A 14554-nucleotide genomic window follows, 5' to 3' on the forward strand; every position below is an offset into this window, starting at 1 on the left:
GCTGGGGTCACTCCAGGTCAAACTACATCTATCTGCCCGTTAACAGCAGGAACACTAAAACTCTTTCTATGCCATGATATTCATTTCTGTGACTTTTAATTGTATTTGTCTATTTCTAGCTCTCTTCATTCTTTTTTCTTTTACTGAAATCATGTCATTTTCTCTTCATCAATCATTTAACCAGCCTGACTTCTGAACTAATCAACACTGGAGGCTGAATAAACAACAGGAGAACACGGCTGAATGCAGAGTTTTAATTCGGCAGCATTCATTCTGCAGGAAGTACATGAGCTTTTAAAGTTTCCCTCCATGTGGAGAATCATCAGATCAGCACACAAACATCCTGCAGCGTTAAATTAAAACTGAGTTAGAAATAAAATTAGCATTCTGATTGGCACATCATCAGCTCAAAGCCTTCACATGGTTCAGTTACTGATTATGGAGGACCAACAAACAGCAGGGACTTTAACTCACCTGCTGTTTTACTTCGGACAAAACAATACACAAACATGGACGCCCCTGAACGTCTGAGCTGCTACCCTTCTCTTAAAAACAAAGACTCCATGATGTTTTCTAATGAGCTGGAGTCCACAAGGTTTCCCCACAAAACAGCTACATTTCTCTCCATCTGGTTCACTGAACAGATTCAGTTCTGCTGCAGGAAAATTCAAAGAACCAAATAAAAGGTTTAGTTTAATATGTGATCGGCTGCTTTGGTCCTTCAGGATCATTGCTAGCTTTAGAAGAAAACAGAGGAAATGTTGCAGACAGAAGGAATCAGGTTTGATGCTGGTGAGAACGTTAACACTTATCAAACAGAGCGAAGGCTCTTCACTCAGACAATCTTTGGATTGGTGGAGCTCATTAACACACAATCAGCTTTCAGCTACAAGCTGTTGGCTGGAAACAGATCCAGAGCAGAACCACAAGAGAGCAGCTGACATGATTAAGAAGCTCCATTAGGAAACTTTGTGATAATGAATTAATCAATTTTTCAGGCTGATAATTCAAAGCTGCTCAGTTGAGGAGCTGAAGACGACACTTCGACCTTCAGGACAGCCAAACACCTTCTTTCACTTCTCAACAGAGCAAATAACGGACAGATGAAGGAAATTCTTTTATTCTGTTCTCCAACTGGCTGATGAGATTTTGTAGTGATGATAACATGGTAGGAATCTTGGGTATTAGAGATGTGGGACTGAAATCTTTGGCAAAGACAGCGACAGGGTCAGATAACGGACCAAAGTGAAGACTGCGGCTCAGTAAATGTAATCCATGTGACATTGTTCATGTCTCAGACTTCACCCTTTATTCAAAAGTTAATAATAATAACGTGTTACAAAATAAAATCTCATGTTGGAGCATCTAGAGACAATCAGTTTAAATTTTGGTACCATGTTCCGGGGAAGTCTGGTTCATATAGACTATGTCGACACTGTGAAAAAGAATCTGAATCTAAAACCATAAAGTTGAGTCATCGTCAAAAAGTCAAATTACAGATTTTCTGCACGAGTCTTTAATCTTTTCTTGTAAAATTTTAAATAATTTGACCTTTGACCTCCAGGCTTTGGAAGGGAAGGGCTCTCATATAAACAACACAATTAATTATCCTTTGAATGTTCGTCCACATACTTTGGGCCACATGAAGAAAAAGGAATCTCTCACCAAGAAACCCTAAAAAAGGGGCTCAGTTTAAATCATCATTAAAAACTGGATATTCAGCATCAGCAAGAACTAATGTTACTGTTAATATTAGAATCAAACCTGACAGACATGAGACGCAGAGGTCACATGAGGTCGTGTGTCTGCGCTGAGATAAGGCAAAACAAGAAGCTGTGGTCATGTGACCTCAGTCCGCCCTGCTGGTCTGTGCAGGACCCTCAGAGACGCCAATTATTACTTAAAATAGAGAAAAGGAGCAAACCCACTTCTTTTTATAAAAATGTGCGGAAACGTCCTGCAGCACCGTTTTGTTAGAAAACAATAAGAAACTCTTTAAAAAGACCAGAGTCTCAGTGGAACTCCACGAACTCCTCCAGGGTTTTGGGTATCTGGTTGCGGTAGGTGATCTGGTGCTGCCGCACGGCGCGCGCCGCCAGGCACTTGAGACTCATCTTCATCTGCGTCTTCAGCAGGATCTCCGACACGCCCGTGGTGCTCTTGTCCAGCGGCGTCTTCTTCTGCTTGTTGGTCATGTCCGTGTGGGCGCCGGCCTCCACCAGGTTGATGATGATGGCGTGTAGCGTGAGGAAGTCGCTGATGGGCCGGTTGTACTGGACGATGACGTGCAGCGGGGTGTTGCCCTCGTGGTCGATGGCGTTGACCTGCGCGCCGCAGTCTAACAGCAGCTTGGTGACCTGGGCGTTGGGGAAGCTGCAGACGTCGTTGGTGTGGAAGTCGTCGACTGGCGTGGTGGAGCTGATGGCCAGGTGGAGCAGGGAGGAGCCTTCACGGGACCGCGGGTCCAGCTGGATCAGGTTGTAGATGTGCTTGTTGATGCAGGCGCGCTCCTCATCACTGCAGGTGGTTTTGGTGGAGATGCAGGTCAGGTACAGAAAGGTAAAAACGTTCGACTCATAATTGTCCATCGCCTGTGGCAGCTCAGACTCTGCCGCCGTGTCCACCCGAGTCATGCTGCGCTGGATCTCCAGCACGCTGCAGCTCAACACCTGCTCCACGGCCGACGCCGTCACCTGCTCCTTCAGGTGGACCATCTGGGAGAACACCTGGGCGAAGCGCAGCAGGTCCTTGTGTGTGTTCCGGTTCCCTTTCTGCCGCAGACGGAGCGCGTGCAGCCACAGTTTGATGCATTGGTCAAACTCCATGTTGTCAGCGTAGACAGCGCCGCGGTAGATGATGGGGTGTGACACATCAATATTGTCCGAGCCCAGGATACGCTCCCTGATCATGAGCCCCTCCATGTGCAGAGCGTCCCGGTCCACCTGGATGGCCTCCAAGTCTTGTGGCGTACGGCACTCGCTGCGACCCCCGTAGGCCTCAATGGGCGGCAGCAGCTCCTTGGCGATGATGTTGTTGGGGTTGTGGTAGCGTTCTGTCATGGCCGTGCGCAGGTAGTGGTACGTTTTATGGATGTCGTAGTTCTCGCGGTCATTGGCGAACGAGGCTCCCAGCAGCTCCAGCGCCTCAATGCGGCTGCCCGGGTCACAGTCGGCGTGTGCCAGCAGCAACTCCACCACGTCAGCTTTACAGCTCTCTGCTGCGACCTTCAGCGGCGTCATGCCATGTCCGTTCACCACCATGTGTGCTTCACAGCGTACCAGCTCTTTGACGATTTCCAGATGTCCCGCCTCAGCTGCAAAGTGCAGTGCGGTGGCCCCGCAGTGCGCCTTGGCGTTGGGGTTCGCCCCCTGCTCCAGCAGGAACTTGACGACATCAGCGTGGCCCTTGTAGGCAGCGATCATCAGGCATGTGTTGTTGTACTTGTTAGTGATGCTGATGTCGGCATTGTGTTCCACCAGGTACCGCACGATGTCCAGGCGCCCATCAAAGCACGCCGCCCGCAGAGGAGTGGAGTTGGTGATGGTGGTGTGGTTAACGTTGGCGTGATGACTCACCAGCAGCCGCACCACCTCAAAGTGTCCCGCCCCTGCCGCGCACCACAGAGCCGTCGCCCCATCAATGACGTATCTGCAGGAGACGGAGACGGTCAGGAAACAACAAAACGTCCCAAAGACAGTCATTTTTATTACCATCTTCACCTGAACGCATCATGACATCATTCTCAATGAAATTGAAAGTGTCATTAATAACAGCATGGAAAAGTAAATGTAGTAGATGCAGCACTTCCCCATAAAAGCTGAATAATAAGTTAACTCAAATTGTGTGTGGCTGCAGTAAAGGAAGTTGTGTTTTCAGATTTAAATGAGACCTGGACTCAGGTTGGATCAGGTTCAAATCATTATTTCCTTCAGTGAGGGGCAGAAACATCTGAAACTCTCCGCAGGTCTGCGGGCTCACTTCAGTCTTTACATGAGTTTCATGTTTAAAGTCTGTGTGTTGGACTCTCACCCGTCGAAGCGGACCGTGCCGGTCTGCTCTGTGTCCACCCGGTAGTGGTCCAGGAGCAGCCGGACCACTTTGTCGTGTCCGTTCCGGGCTGCGATGATCAGCGGGGTGGACCTCTGCCCGGCCAGCTGGGTCACATATCCGAGCAGGAACCGGGTCTCTGCCTCGGAGTGGTTGAGCAGCAGCGCGGCCAGCGTCAGGACTCGGCCCTCACTGGCTGCCTTGTACACGTACCCGGCCAGAGACTCCATCTGAACCGGACCGAGAGCCCGACAGGGGGCCGGACCGGGGGCCCAACAGGGAGCCGGACCGGGGGCCGGACAGGGAGCCGGACCGGGGGCCGGACAGGGAGCCCGACAGGGAGCCGGACAGGGAGCCGGACCGAGAGCCCGACAGGGGGCCGGACAGGGGGCCCAACAGGGAGCCCGGACCTCCGCGTTCCTCTCAGCTGACACCCGCAGAGTCCACTCCAGCCGCCTCCCATTAAACCGTCGAAGCGGCCCCAGGGCTCACATCCAACGGCCCGGAGAGAAACGGAACGGCGGAGAGTCCGACACCGAGCCTCCCGGTCCGGGCTCCTGGTCTCCGGACGGACCGGGCGTCAGCCGGTTAGCAGCCGAGCTAACGTTAGCGATGGTTCGGCTTGAAGAAGGACGGTCCGGTCCGGGGCCGGAACTGGAGGACGGCTGCCTGTTGCCGGATCCGAAGAGCGTCCTCTGCCGCTGTTGGTGTCCGAAAACTCCGAAGAAGTCTGAAGATCCGAGAGCCGACCGAAGGAGTTCAGCCGCTGCTAGCTGGGCAGCCACCGGAAGTTACCGTTCAACCCGAAAACACGTCCGGACGAACGACTTCCGGTTGACTTTCGTTCCACATTCCGTAACCGTAAAAAAAAAAAAAAAAAAAAAAACAACTTCAACTGTTGATGAAATTAAGAGAAAAGTAAAATTAAATCAAAGTTATTGTTACAATGTAAAAGTCAACAACAATCAATAAACAATTACACTTTTTAAAGCGATTTTAGACGTAAGAAATGAATGCCCCTCCTCCTCCCTTATATTGGGCTGCCTTGTTGATCTTTTGTCTCTTGGTGGGAGTTTCGTTGCCACCTAAAACTGCCCAAACAGAAACTGAACTGAACGGAGACGTTGTGGCCGATGGAGGATTTTGTCTTTGTGTCACAGTCACACTCATCCTTACCAATACGGCACAAACGTGTCGACTCTATGACTCTTCAGATAGTTTGGTCCATGAAGTAACAATCAATCACTCATATTCAGCTGTCAGTGAGGAATCACATTTATTGTATATTTTTGTATCATGATCCATGACCCCCCCCCCAGCCTGAAGCTGGCTGATTTCCTGTTTGTCAGTGGACCCCATAGTTGAGGCACAGTCTGGTAAAGGTGTGCTGAAGTTCAGAAGACTCCTCTCACCTCTGGACTCGGAAGTTAATCTTTCCTGGTTCCTCCTGTTTCTGTTTGTTTGTTGACCAAAGTCACAAACAGCCTTCATGGTGAGACCAGCTGTCGCATTAAAGCCGGCAGGAGTGACAAAGCTTTGTGTGGTTGGAGCCATGTGTTCAGGAGCTTTTACAAAAAGAGAAATACAGTGAATCACAGTTTCTGGAGAAGCTGGATGAAACTCCTCAGCTGCAGCAAATTGGCATGAAAGTCGACTGTCAGCCGGTGCGTGTGAGTGTGTGAGTGTTTAGGCAACAAATTGAATTGAAAGCAAGCGGAAGAAGAAGTTTGGCCTCTTCTCTGAGGGGCTTCATCAGTTCTCAGTGCATTGGACTAGTCCTCATTAGTCTGTGAGCGGCCGTTCACTGGAGGCCTCACGGAACTAACTCCACTAATGGGCTATTGTCACGAGGAGGTCCGATACCTGGGTCCAACAGACTAATGAGGAGAACTGATGCAGCCGCTCGGATAAGAGGCCAAACGTCTTTGACTAATCTAAGTCTGGTTGTTTTCGATTCATTTCCCTTCATTTCATTTCCCATTTCCCTTATATGACTATGAGCTGGATGAATGAGTGTGTGTGTGTTTCAGTTTTTTTTTGTTTTTTTTTCAGATGGATCCGAGCTGTGATTGTCCTGATGATGCAGGGAACTGACCTTTGACCCCGGTGGAAAATGAAAACATGTTCCACTGGTGTTTTTGTCTTTACCTGTGAACCCTCATCCGGAACATAAGCTTCTGACTGAGTGCATTTGAAACCGGATTAACTCTGTGGAGGTTTACATAGATTACAGGATTATCTGATGGAAGCTCAGGATGATTTGGGTATTTACGAGGATTCACTTCAGTCTAAAGACAATTGGTTCAACACGGATGGAAGGAGAAGAGGAGAAGAGATGTTCATGACGGCTTCAAGGTTTTCTTTCTGTCACTGTCTCTGTCCGACAACGCTGGACCTTCAGAGGAGGAGTCGGACTTCCAGATGCAGACATCAGCTCGGAAGAGGCACGCAGCAACGGCCATCTGCAGGTTTGTACCATTAGTTCATCATAATTAGTCCCACCCTTAACGAACTGTTCCAGTTTAATTGAATTAATCCTGCAGCTAAGTGACGGTCAAAGGTTCATGCTCTGATGAAGTTCATGCTGACAGCACAGTCATTTCCTCACGGGTGGCGAACTTCACACAAATAATGTGAAAAACATAAAATAATGAGAAAATAAAAATAAAAAAAATAATAAATATGTGTATATGTTTGTATGTATGCTAAAATGTGATGAATGATGCTGAGCTCAGTTGTCCTACAGAGACAGAGGACATTAATGATGTCTCTTGTTGACCCAAAACCTGAAATGTAGATTTATTTAGTCTGACATACATTTATAGTTTATAGTTCATGTTACAGTTAACCAGCTGCATCATCAAAAAGGGTTAGTCAAAAACTACACAGACTTATTCAAATATGACTCAATCATCACCAGTCAGTTTAATTCTGTTCTATATTGCAGCATGAAGATGCAAACGAAAGAATCCATCTGTTAGTTTAGTATGATCTTGAATAAAGTTGGTTTGCAGCTGGCTGGGATTTTGTGTGTGAGCAGACTAACTGACTTTATTCCTGATGGATGGAGGAAGGGACCGATCAGAGCTGGAGACTGGCCATCTGTGGAGCGCTTCAAGATAAATGTATTAGTTGGCTCGTCTCCACAGCCCGTCCACAGAGTCTGTCCTCGGGACAAACTCTGAATTGTCTCACTGAATAAAAACTTTGGCTCTTTCTGTTCCTGCAGCCGCTCTCTCGGTTCTGCACAGTTGGAGCCGGTTCTGTCGAAGTCTGGATTTTACCTGGACCTCTGGCTGGTCTTCACAGTCCAGAGCTGGACGCTGGATGTGGGCCGGTCCATTGTCATGGTAACAAGAGGGAGGGTCAATCAGTGAGCTGAACTTGCAGATGAAGTATGAAAACATTGACAGATGTGAGTGTTCTTGCAGCTCGTCTTGGACCGTCCTGGTCCTGCAGAGTTCCTCCACATCGTCTTCAACATCACGACTCCGCTCATCCTGCTGAAGGTAACGGACAGGCTACACAGGACTCCTCCTCCTTGTCGTGGTCCAACGTCTGTCCCCTGACCCGATATCTGTCCCCTTGACCCAGATGCTCCAACGCAGCCCCAGGACTCCGCCCCCCACGGCCCTCCACCTCGGCACTGTCGTCTTCGTCATGGCCAGCGGCGTCCGCCTGGTGGCCGACTCCATCATCCGTTGGCTCCTGCTGATTGGCTACCAGCTGCACCTGTCAGTCAGAGAGAATCCGGTCCTGAAGAACCTCCAACCCTCCTCCCTGGTAGGGGAACCTGAAGCTCTGGAACTCAATCAGTTCTTCTTATTCCTTTGAAACCCGAGTCCTGATTTAGAATTCAAATGTTCATGTCACATCCTGCACTTCAAAAACCTGAGAAGTGAATTTTATTCCAAATCTGTTCGACATTAGAGAAAATATTCTGGATCCATCATAGACCATCTCTTTTGTTTTGCAGGTTGAAGCCCTCGAGCTTCTGTTCTTCTTCGACGACGTCCTCGGACATCTGATGTGGTGAGATCATCAAAACCAGGTCACCTGATCCTCTCCTTCCACACACTGCTCTAAAGCTGGACCTTTGGAGCCTTAAAGCTTCATTTCACTTCAAAGGTTGTAACAATAAGTCAGGCTATATTGAAATCTATGGGAAAATGTCCCTATAGGGACTGAGTTAGAACATTATCTGGTCTTCAGGATCTGTCCTCCCCAGGTATCAGCAGTGACGGTCTCTCTCTCCTCCTCCAGGTACGTCCCTCTCTTCCTCGTGCTCTTGCTCTTCTTCAGTGGTTGTTTCTGCCCCCGCAGACCGGAGGCCCGAATGCCGCCAGCTGCCTGGATGCTGCTCGTTCCAAACGCCGCCTACTATTGGTCAGACATCTTTACTACCGGTCTGATGTCAGTCCCTGTAGGAGCAGGGACGACTATAATCACAGCTAATATGTCAGATTGATGTTGGATGAACCAGAGTTTCAGCAAAAAGCTTAGAAGTTTGTTTTCCTGATTTCTGCACAGGGAACAATAAATCAGATGTTGTTTTTAAATAACGATGGATGATTCAAAGCTCTGAAATGATCCAGAGGGCCCAACTGGAGCTGACAGAGAAGAGCGGTGACCTTTGACCTCTGACTGATGAACAGTACACCGCTGTGTGTGTACCTGCAGTAATAATTTATGAGCAGGCTCTCAGGTGTTACTGACTAACTGATGAAACCACTTAAAGATTAAAGTCAGCAGCGTCTTTGCTCTTTAAATACAAACCAAATAAACTGATCACCAGATCTGTTGGACGGTTTAGATTGGACCAATGCTCTCTCTGCTCCTGACAGGTACATCATCACTGAGGGACAAACCTTCATCCTCTTCATCTTCACTTTCTTTGCAATGGCCGCCACAGTGATGCACCAGAGAAGGAGGGACTTGGTTCCCGATGGCAACGGCCTCTTTATGCTCTACAGGTGAATGAACCGATGATGAACGTGTGATTCATTATCATCGGCATGTTAAATGGATTTAAAGCTGCACGGTGGAAACGCCTCACGTTCATGGTTTACCCAATCAGCTCCTCATATTCAGGGTGTTTTTGGGGCGGAGCTGCTTTGCTGACACTCTGTGTCCTCTCAGTTTCTCTGCAGCTCTGGTCTTGGTGGCGGTCTGGGTGGCCTGTCTGTGGGGCGACCCCGTCCTGAGGAGGAAGCATCCCGGGCTGATCTACGTCCCACAGCCTCGAGCCTTCTACTCCCTCCACCTCGGCCGGGTCACCGCGGCATAAGAGCTGATTGTTCCCTCCAACAGGTGGAGCAAATAAAACAATCCACCAACCCTCAGACTGAAGTGATTCCTTCCAAACACACTTCTGAACTGAACTGTCTCTTACTCAGAAAATGTTTAAATTACTCTGAGCAGCTGCTTCGATCTTCATCAAACCAGCAGCATCAAAAAATCATCCAGTCTGAGCTGATGAAGCCGACATTTTTCAGGGCTACCAGACATTATTCATTTAGCAGCTGGATTCTCCAAGATGGTCAAACTGATGATGTTTGACGCTTTGGGGACTTGTTAGGAGGCAGCAATTTGAGACACAAAGGTCATTAAATAAAGTTCAAAAGTAAACTGAGGGAGAAAATCCATCAGCGATGCAGCGAGAGAGAAAGCAGAGCGCTCTTCTTCCTCATTAAAATCTCTAACCCTAACGTTTCTTCAGGATCTCTGCTGAGAATCTTTCTGACATCCTTCCATCTGAACCGTCTGAATAGAACCAACCAACCAGGCCAAGAGGCTAAAGGCTAAAGGCTAAACGTTTCCCTGATCAGTTCGTGGTCTCAGTCTCTAGTTTACAGTCTTCAATACAACATGTTACTTTTTTAAATTAATCTACATTTAGAGGGAAAGGGGAGGGGTTAGGGGCGGGGCTACTGAGCGATAGCCACCCAATCAGGAGAGAGAACCGAGCTGGCTGCTTTATGATTTGAACTGTGACACAGTATGTAAAATCCTCTGGGGACCATGAACCAGCCCCACCCAGTGAGGTGTCAGCTGAGCTCCAACAGCTGACGGAGGGAGGTGTCCTCCGTGTTCTTCCTGTCTTCCCTTACAGCGGCCTGGATCAGATTCCAGCAGAGGTCAGATCTCACGGAGGCAAAATGGTGAGGAAAAGCTCGATCCAGATTCCGTCTCTATCCAACTTCCTGTTTGTCCTCCAGCTCACTCCTGATGTTTTTTCCATCCAGGCGAAGTTCCTGACGCAGGATCAGATTAACGGTAAGATGAGCGCCGTGGTGGACTCCTGTTTGACAGCAGCAGAGTTTGTGTTTAATCAGATAGCTGAGTTCTGTGTGTCTGCGGTGACAGAGCAGCACTTGTTGTGTTCAGCTTCTGGAGACTCACACAGAGATCTGCTGGCTTGGATCCGTCCCAGACCGGCTAATGTGATTAAACACAAAGACTCGCTGATCCCACTGCACCGTCCAAACTAATGAGGAGACGTCCTATTCACGTCATTGTCTCAGGCTGAAAGGACGGAGGCGTTTGGGGGGGGGGCTCACAGCGGCTGCCAGCTTGATGTCTTTATGCTCATGAATATTGTCCCTATAATTCTCTCAGCGGTTAATACTTTAATAAAAATACTCACAGGAAGATAAATAAATAAATGAGGTATTAGAGGTCCATTAAAGGTGTTATATTCTGTCAATGGACCTTTAATTCATAAAGGAAAGTGTGTGTGTGCAGACAGCTGGAGACAGTAAAATAATAAATCAGCTCAGGACTGTTTGGTGTTGGCGGAGGTCATCAGGCTTTCATCCATCCGTTTTTCTGAATGTCGCTGTTGTTCTTGCAGAGTTTAAGGAGTGTTTCTCTCTATACGACCGCCAGAGGAGGGGCAAGATCGAGGCCCCAGACCTCATCACGGTGATGCGGTGCCTCGGGTTGAACCCCACCCCCTCCGAAGTCCAACGACACCTGCTGACCCACAACATAGGTACACCTGTCCACCTGTCTGTGGGGTCAAAGGTCACTGACTGGACCCCCAGACCCTGAAGGTTCTGACCATCAGAGCAGAGGTCTGGTTGTCTTGGATTATAAACCTGAAGAAATAACTGAAGTTTTTCTTTCCAGAGTCGTTTTTTGTTCACAGATATAAACAGCCAAAGAGAAGACAAGTTTTTTTATCACCTCATTAACTTGTTTTCATGACAGCAGATTTCATCACCTCACAACACGACACGACCTCCAACACAACGGATTACAAAGAGCAAACACACAACATGAAGCCAACACACCGAACTGCTGCTGTTGGCAGCTCGTCTGTGATCTTCCTCCTCTCCATCATCATCATCATCACACGCTGTTATCCTCCTCCTGACTGGAAGATGAGAGGAGCTTCAGTTTTTAACAATCAGAGCAGAAAATCCTCTTTTATTTCAGACGGTTGTGGTCATATTTCATTCAATTTAAACATTTTAAATATGTTAGCTTCGTTCGTTCGTTTGTTTTTAATCAGACAGGAGGAAGTGGAGCATGCTGGGAGCATTTTCAGTAACCAATGAATATTTGACACCCAAAGTGTCGCCCTTTTCCTTCACAGCCCAAGATATCCCAAGATTCATTGCTCTCTGGTGCTGAAGATTTTTAGATGTTCTTCAGAGCAAGAAGGCCGATCATCCTGTTCCAAGTCGGCTGTCGGTGGCTCACTGATGATGGTGATTCATTGAGAACCATCAGAGAAGGTCAGCTCCACCTTCTCCTCAAAGAAACCCAAAATAGCCGACAGACAAAACACAACCTGGAGCTCACAAACCAACAGCTGACATCATGGAGGCGGAGACTTGGGTCTGCGGGCTGAAGAGGCTTCATGGTGTGCAATGAATCCTGGGAACATTTGGCCTGTGGAGGATCCAGCTGTTTCCAGGAGGAGGGGCCACTTTTTTACAGGACACATCTCCTTACTTCCTGCTTTCTTGGAGGTGTGAGGAAGTTTCCTTTGAATGCAGTGTCGTTGGTTTTGTGTTTCCATGGTTGGACTGTTTGTGCGTGTGGTGTGTTATCTTTGTTTAATAGAAGGAGACTGTGTGTACCTGCTGATGTCATTAGCTGCCCAGTTCCATTGTTTCCTTAATTAAACATCAGATTTACAGCTTCACTGTTTGACTGAACTTCTCTCGGACTTCGTGTCTCCTGCTCAGGACAATTAAGTCTCAGCTTATCTCTTCCTCTGCTCATCCGTCCACTTTAAAAGTCAACATGTCTCCGGCAGATCGGCGGCATGGAGAGCTCAACTTCTCCACCTTCCTCAGCGTCATGCACCGGCAGCTCCAGCAGGAGGCGCCGGAGGAGGAGATCCTGGCGGCCATGAAGATGGCGGACAAAGAGCAGAAAGGCTTCATCCTGGAGTCGGAGCTGAGGGCCAAACTGACCGGACTGGGAGAGAGACTGACAGACAGAGAGGGTGAGGAACTCCACAGACCATCAGCCGCTCCTATTGGCTCCGGTGGGTCATTGGCTTGTCACAGCCAATCAGAGTGTCTGGATCAGTCCTGTGTGTTTCTGAAGTTGGTCTTGATTTATTAAAATGTGTTTATTGTTTAGAAGTTGGAGTTTACAGTAAAAAAACACTCTCCACAGTGGACGAGCTGCTGAAGGAGGCGGGTGTTGGCGCCGATGGTCGGGTCTACTGCGAGCAGTTTGCTAGAGCGGTGACACGCCGCTCTCTGAAGCCCTGATGTCGTTTGGACTGCTCCTCCTGGTCTATTCCATCACTTTATTGATGCTGTGTTTTTAGTTCTTTTTAAATTCAGGACATGAAATAAAAGTAAAGCTGATGTGACAAAAAATGTAAGTCTTTATTGTAAGCTATTAAAAATAAAGTAAAATAAATATTCAGTTCAGTTAAGTTAGTGTCAATTCAGTAAATTCTCAGCTACAGCTGAAAACTGTGACCTCTGACCTCTGACATCACGGCTGTCATTGTGGACATTGGTTAGGAGCCTCAGGTGAAGCAGCTGATTGGAGAAAAGAAAGCTCTTGGAATCCTTCAGCTTCATGAATGAAGTACCGACCTGAGATGTGACAACAAAAAGCTAATTTAAACGTCATTTTGAATGATTTAATTCAACACGCTGACGATTCGTTCATGTCCTGTTTTATTTTGAAAATCTGTTTCCCTCCTGTTGCTTGCCTTCCCTGCCCTAATGTGGTTCACCTGTGTCTTGTCTAGTCACTGTGTTTAAGTCCCTTACCTGAGTTATTTTGTATTTTTTGGTTTCTTTGCAGTTCAAGCTCGCTCGTCAGCTCTACACCCAGTCTGTGGCTCCTCATTCCTGCATCACCACCACCCCCACCCAACTGTGACAGTTTATCTGCTCCGTTATTCGTTCACTCGTTTGTTGCAGGAGCAATAAGAATAACCCAAAATTTAATGATCAGGAAAAATAATAGAAACTGTCAGTTTTATAACAAGATGTTACAATCACAACCTTCATTTTACTCCGAGTCATAAAAAAACAGAATAAATCTATAAAACAATGAGAGATTTCCTCCTTCCTTGTTTATCATGAACGCTCCCAAATCTCCCCGGAGGTTCTCTCAAACTGGAGACTCATTAAACTTTGCAGGAATGATGCCAGTTTGACACAGTATCAGCCTGAAGCAGACAGAGAATCATCTCCAATTAAATTTCATTGCACCTGAACCTGCTCCTTTTCTTTCTGTTCACGAAGGGGAGGAGTTCCCTCTGGCCCTTCCTGCTAACCCTGAATCCACAGACACGCCGCTCACGGTCTTCTGTTCAGCTCTGGGACCGATCTTCAGGAGCTTCACTGACAAACAGGCTGAATCTGAGTGAAGCTCTTTGTGTTCAGTGCCTCACATCATCCCGGTCATCATTGCTTGTTTCTCTCTCCTGTGAAGTGAAACGTCTCACAGCTGAAATGGCGAGACAGCAGCCCAGAGGCCTGATGGGAGTTCATGAGCAGCTGTGACATGGCGGCACTGGGCCTCCGGGTTACTTTTCAGGAAGACGGTCCTTTAATGGGCGACATTTTCATTTCTTCATTATTGTAATTTAGCTTTTTACACAACAAAAACAAACATGTCATTATCTGAGGGACGGCTGACCCGTCACATTGTGTGGAGACGACGAGATGAGCGCGTCACCACGAGATAAGAGCTCGATGTGGGGAGATAACGACACCACTTAAAGCTGCACACACTTCCTTAGCTCAAGGAAATTGGGTAATGAAAGTTAAAGGTGAGAAAAGACGAGGTGAGATGATGAAATAAACACCTCCAGTGTGTAAAATATAATTACCTCAAATAATCAGCATCCGATGACATCATCACTGACAAATAATTAGGTAACACAGCAAATGAGTTCACAACACAATCTGATTTTGACTAACAGGCCTCTAGTGCCCCCCCAACAACAACAAGGTTTAAAGGCTCAGGTTCTAGATTCTCACCCGTCTCAAAGGTCTCAGTCCATTTTGAATCTCTA

The 14554-nt window shown here is 47.6% G+C and overlaps 3 protein-coding genes across 3 annotated transcripts; 2 read left to right on the forward strand and 1 right to left on the reverse strand.

The window, feature by feature from the left end:
- Window positions 1-240: 240 nt before the first annotated feature.
- On the reverse strand, window positions 241-4533 carry fem1b (fem-1 homolog b). The gene is made up of 2 exons (XM_029522863.1): window positions 4030-4533; window positions 241-3648 (listed from the first exon to the last, which is right to left on the reverse strand). The coding sequence occupies exons 1-2, from the start codon at window positions 4275-4277 to the stop codon at window positions 2013-2015; spliced, it is 1884 nt and encodes a 627-aa protein (XP_029378723.1). The 5' UTR covers window positions 4278-4533; the 3' UTR covers window positions 241-2012.
- A 1935-nt stretch (window positions 4534-6468) lies between these two features.
- On the forward strand, window positions 6469-9334 carry cln6b (CLN6 transmembrane ER protein b). The gene is made up of 8 exons (XM_029522340.1): window positions 6469-6515; window positions 7277-7397; window positions 7479-7556; window positions 7642-7830; window positions 8024-8079; window positions 8311-8433; window positions 8892-9020; window positions 9187-9334. The coding sequence occupies exons 1-8, from the start codon at window positions 6469-6471 to the stop codon at window positions 9332-9334; spliced, it is 891 nt and encodes a 296-aa protein (XP_029378200.1).
- Window positions 9335-10123: 789 nt separating this feature from the next.
- On the forward strand, window positions 10124-13493 carry calml4b (calmodulin-like 4b). Its single transcript, XM_029523460.1, has 5 exons — window positions 10124-10208; window positions 10293-10323; window positions 10901-11041; window positions 12317-12508; window positions 12685-13493. The coding sequence occupies exons 1-5, from the start codon at window positions 10206-10208 to the stop codon at window positions 12780-12782; spliced, it is 465 nt and encodes a 154-aa protein (XP_029379320.1). The 5' UTR covers window positions 10124-10205; the 3' UTR covers window positions 12783-13493.
- Window positions 13494-14554: the final 1061 nt, after the last annotated feature.

The sequence above is a fragment of the Echeneis naucrates genome, chromosome 16, assembly GCF_900963305.1.
Source record: "Echeneis naucrates chromosome 16, fEcheNa1.1, whole genome shotgun sequence".
NCBI classification, from domain to species: Eukaryota; Metazoa; Chordata; class Actinopteri; order Carangiformes; family Echeneidae; genus Echeneis; species Echeneis naucrates.